We start from the raw sequence: 4217 nt of genomic DNA, 5'->3' as shown, positions 1-4217 counted from the left end.
TATTTATTATTTTTCTTTTGAGATATAGTCTTGCTCTGTTACCCAGGCTAGACTGCAGTGGCATGATCTTGGCTCACTGCAACCTCTGCCTCCCAGGTTCAAGCGATTCTCCTGCCTCAACCTCCCTGGTAGCTGGGATTACAGGTGCCCACCACCGCACCCAGCTAATTTTTGTATTTTTGGTAGAGACAGGGTTTCACCATCTTGGTCAGGTGGGCTGGTCTCGAACTCCTGAACTCGTGATCCACCTGCCTCGGCCTCCCAAAGTACTGGGATTATAGGCGTAAGCCACCATGCCCAGCCTATTTTTTTTTTTTAGACAATCCCTAGTTTTAGATCTCAGAAAACCAGGTGGTAAAAACTTCAGCGCGCGTGCGCTCTCTCTCTCTCTCTCTTTCTCTCTTTATGTATATATATATACACACATACATATACAAAATACAAAATTTTAGCCAGGTGTGATGGTGGGCACCTGCGGTCCCAGCTACTTGGGAGGCTGAGGCATGAGAATTGCTTGAAGTCTGTCTCTCTCCCTCTCTCTCTCTCTCTCAATCTCTCTCTCTCTCTCTCTATATATATATATATATGATATATATGTTATATATATATAGAGAGAGAGCGATATATATTATCTATATATATATATATAGAGATACAGAGAGACTATTTATTGAGACATAATAATAATTATGTCTCAATAAATAAATAAATAAAACCTCCACTAGTTTCAGAAAATGATGTTGATGCAGAGGAATAAAATGCTGTGACGCTGTCGGATGCAGTGGTGCGTACCTGTAATCCCAGCTACCCAGGAGGCTGAGGTGGGAGGATTGTTTCACCCCAGAAGTTCAGCGCTGTGATAAGCTATGATCACACCACTGCACTCCAGCCTGGGCAGCATAGCAAGACCCTGTCTCCAGAAAATAAATAAATAAATAAAAATAAATAAAATGCTTTGATACATTGCAAGTAAATTATATAATCTCTGCAAGCCTCAGTTCCCCTATTAGAAGAAGCAGCAAGCTGGTTCACGCCTGTGATAGCATCATTTCAGGAGGCCGAGGCGGGGCAGATTGCTTGAGCTCAGGAGTTCGAGATCAGCCTGGGCAACATGGTGAAACCTTGCCTCTACCAAAAATACAAAGTCTTAGCTGGGCGTGGTGGCATGTGTTTGTGGTCCCAGCTATTTGGGGGGCTAAGGTGGGGGAATCACTTGAACCTGGAGTGGAGGCTGCAGTGAGCTGAGAGCACACCACTGCACTTCAGCCTGGGTAACAGAGTGAGACTCTGTCTAAAACAAAACAAAACATAATATTTGACTTCGAAGGGCTGTTCTGAGGATTAAATGAGGTAATGTATGAGGAACTAGTACAGAAAGTGTAAAATGATATTAAAATCTTGGTTATAAGAGTTGTTAGGGCCGGGTGCAGTGGCTCACACCTGTAATCCCAGCACTTTGAGAGGCCGAGGTGGGCGGATCATGAGGTCAGGAGTTCGAGACTATCCTGGCCAATATGGTGAAACCCCGTCTCTACTAAAAATACAAAAATTAGCCGGGCATGGTGGCATGTGCCTGTAGTCCCAGCTACTCAGGAGGCTGAGGCAGAAGAATCACTTGAACCCAGGTGGCGGAGGCTGAAGTGAGCCGAGATCACGCCACTACACTCCAGCCTGGGTGACAGAGCAAGACCCCATCTTACATTTTAAAAAAAGAATTGTTGATGGTATTATTTGGGGAAATGAAACCAACTATTGAGCACACACCGAGGCTAAAAGGTGGTGGTCATACTACAGGGATAAGGCATTGTTACAAGTTTTAAAAGATTTTAGTTCCTTATTCATAACTTTTCTTGGGTTTGTATAAAGTCAGCTGACATGACAAGTTTGAATTTGTTTTTATTATTTCATTTCTTATCTTGTAAAGAGAGTTGTTTTTAACTCCTGTTTTAAATCTTATGTAGTTCTAAATCTACTATTTTAGTTTATCTTATTTATTTATTTTGTAGAGATGGGGTCTCAATATGTTGCCTAGGTTGGTCTCAAACTTCTGTGCTCAAGCGATCTTCCTGCCTTGGCCTCCCAAAGTGCTGGGATTACAGGATAAATGAGCTGTCTAAAACAAAAGCACGGCTGGCTGTGGGAGCTCATGCCTGTAATCCCAGCACTTTGGGAGGCCGAGGTGGGCGGATCATCTGAGGTCAGGAGTTGGAGAGCAGCGTGGCCTACATGGTGAAACCCTGTCTGTACTAAAAATCCAAAAATTGGCTGGGTGTGGTGGTGGCTGCCTGTAATCCAAACTACTGGGGAGGATGAGGCACAAGAATTGCTTGAAAACTCAGGAGGCAGAGGTTGCCATGAGCCAAGATGGCACCATTGCACTCCAGCCTGGGCAACAAGAGCAAAACTCTGTCTCAAAATAAATAAATAGATAGATAGATAAAACAAAAGTACAACCTGAAAAAAAATTAGCACCCTTCATACATACAGCAGGAGGACAGGCTTCCATGTCTGTGGCTCCATCTCCAACCATGATGATTTTCTTAAAATGAAACTCTTCCTTTAAAAGTTTAATCACTTTTCCTTTTCCACCAGATTCGGCTGTTGGCTGCGTCTCATCAAAACCTGCATATTCACCTTAAAAGAGCAGTAGAAACAGGGTTAAAGACTCACAAAAGTGTCTTACCAGTGACAGCTTTCTGCATAGATGATTTCTTCACTTAAATGACACTGAGAAGGCTAAAAATGGCCCTTGCTACAGTCACACAGCCTGGAGCTCCACACCTGTTCCTGGGAATAAACAAGCTTTGCTTTTTAAAAATTTTTTTTTTTTTTTTTTTTTTTTTGGTCAGAGTCCTGCTCTGTTGCCCAAGCTGGAATGCAGTGGTGTGATCTCGGCTTACTGCAACCTCCTCTTCCTGGGTTCACGCAATTCCCCTGCCTCAGCCTCCTGAGTAGCTGGGACTACAGGCGTGCACCACCACGCCCGGCTAGTTTCTTGTATTTTAGTAGAGACGGGGTTTCACCACATTGGCCAGGATGGTCTCAATCTCCTGACCTTGTGATCACCAAGCCCGGCCTAAAATTTTCTTTTATGATTATGATTATAGAAATGGGGTCTTGCTAGCTGGGCTTAGTGGCTCACACCTGTAATCCCTATACTTTGGGAGGTCAAGGCAGGCAGATCACCTGAGGTCAGGAGTTCAAAACTAGCCTGGCCAACATGGTGAAACCCCATCTCTACTAAAAAAATGCAAAAATTAGCCAGACATGGTAGCAGGCACCTACTGTCTCAAAAAAAGAAATGGAATCTTGCTATGTTGCCCAGGCTGGTCTGGAACTCCTAGGTTCATGTCATTCTCCTGCCTCGGCCTCCAAAAGTGCTGAGATTACAGGTGTGAGCCACCACACCTGGCCAACTATGTTTTCAGACTACCAATATCAGTTGTAGAGGTGGCTCTATTAGGTCATAAATACCTAGGGGTGAATTTGTTGTATCCTTTAAGGTTCCAGTAATTCTCAAACATTGCTGAGGTGGCAGAACACTGTAAAATAGTAATATATCACATTTATTTATTTATTTATGAGACAGAATCTCGCTCTGTTGCCCAAGCTGGAGTGCAGTGGTGTCATCTCGGCTCACTGCTGCCTCTGCCTCCTAGGTTCAAGACATTCTCGTGTCTCAGCCTCCCAAGTAGCTGGGATTACAGACACTTACCACCACGCTGTCTGTGTTTTGTATTTTTATTAAAGACGGGGTTTTGCCACGTTGGCTAGGCTGGTGTCGAACTCTTAAGCCACCTCGAGTGACCTTAATATATTAAATTTAAAATGTTACTATATAATGTCACCCAAGAGGAAATTCTAGCTGATTTTTGATCAATTATTTCTATTCTTACAGTAACTACCACATTTATTCTTTATTTTTATTTTTTATTTTTCTGTAACATCAGAAATTCCTGCTCACGCACTCATTCTTGACTTCTTTTTCCAATGATCTCTATCTCTAGACCATTCAAGAATGCTCTATTAATATATGTACATTTTAAAAATATTTGGGCCAGGCATAGTAGGTCACACCTGTAATCCCAGTACTTTGGGAGGTCAAGGCGGGAGGATCACCTGAGGTTGGGAGTTGGACACCAGCCTGACCAACATGAAGAAACCCCGTCTCTGCTGAAAATACAAAAAAAATTAGCCAGGTGTGGTGGCACATGCCT

At 43.2% G+C, this 4217-nt stretch overlaps 1 protein-coding gene across 1 annotated transcript in view; it reads right to left on the bottom strand.

Annotated features, from left to right (window-relative positions):
* Positions 1-4217, bottom strand: part of PSPH (phosphoserine phosphatase) — a 29642-nt gene that overhangs the window by 4180 nt on the left and 21245 nt on the right. Inside the window, exon 5 of the mRNA XM_017516375.2 lies at positions 2486-2634. Within this exon, the coding sequence (XP_017371864.1) occupies positions 2486-2634 (149 nt within the window). The remainder of the gene's footprint in view (positions 1-2485; positions 2635-4217) is intronic.

This window comes from Cebus imitator, unplaced genomic scaffold (assembly GCF_001604975.1).
Source record: "Cebus imitator isolate Cc_AM_T3 unplaced genomic scaffold, Cebus_imitator-1.0 Scaffold581, whole genome shotgun sequence".
Taxonomy (NCBI): Eukaryota; Metazoa; Chordata; class Mammalia; order Primates; family Cebidae; genus Cebus; species Cebus imitator.
The sequence above is the reverse complement of the archived record's forward strand: the minus strand, read 5'-3'. Positions and strand labels throughout refer to the sequence as shown.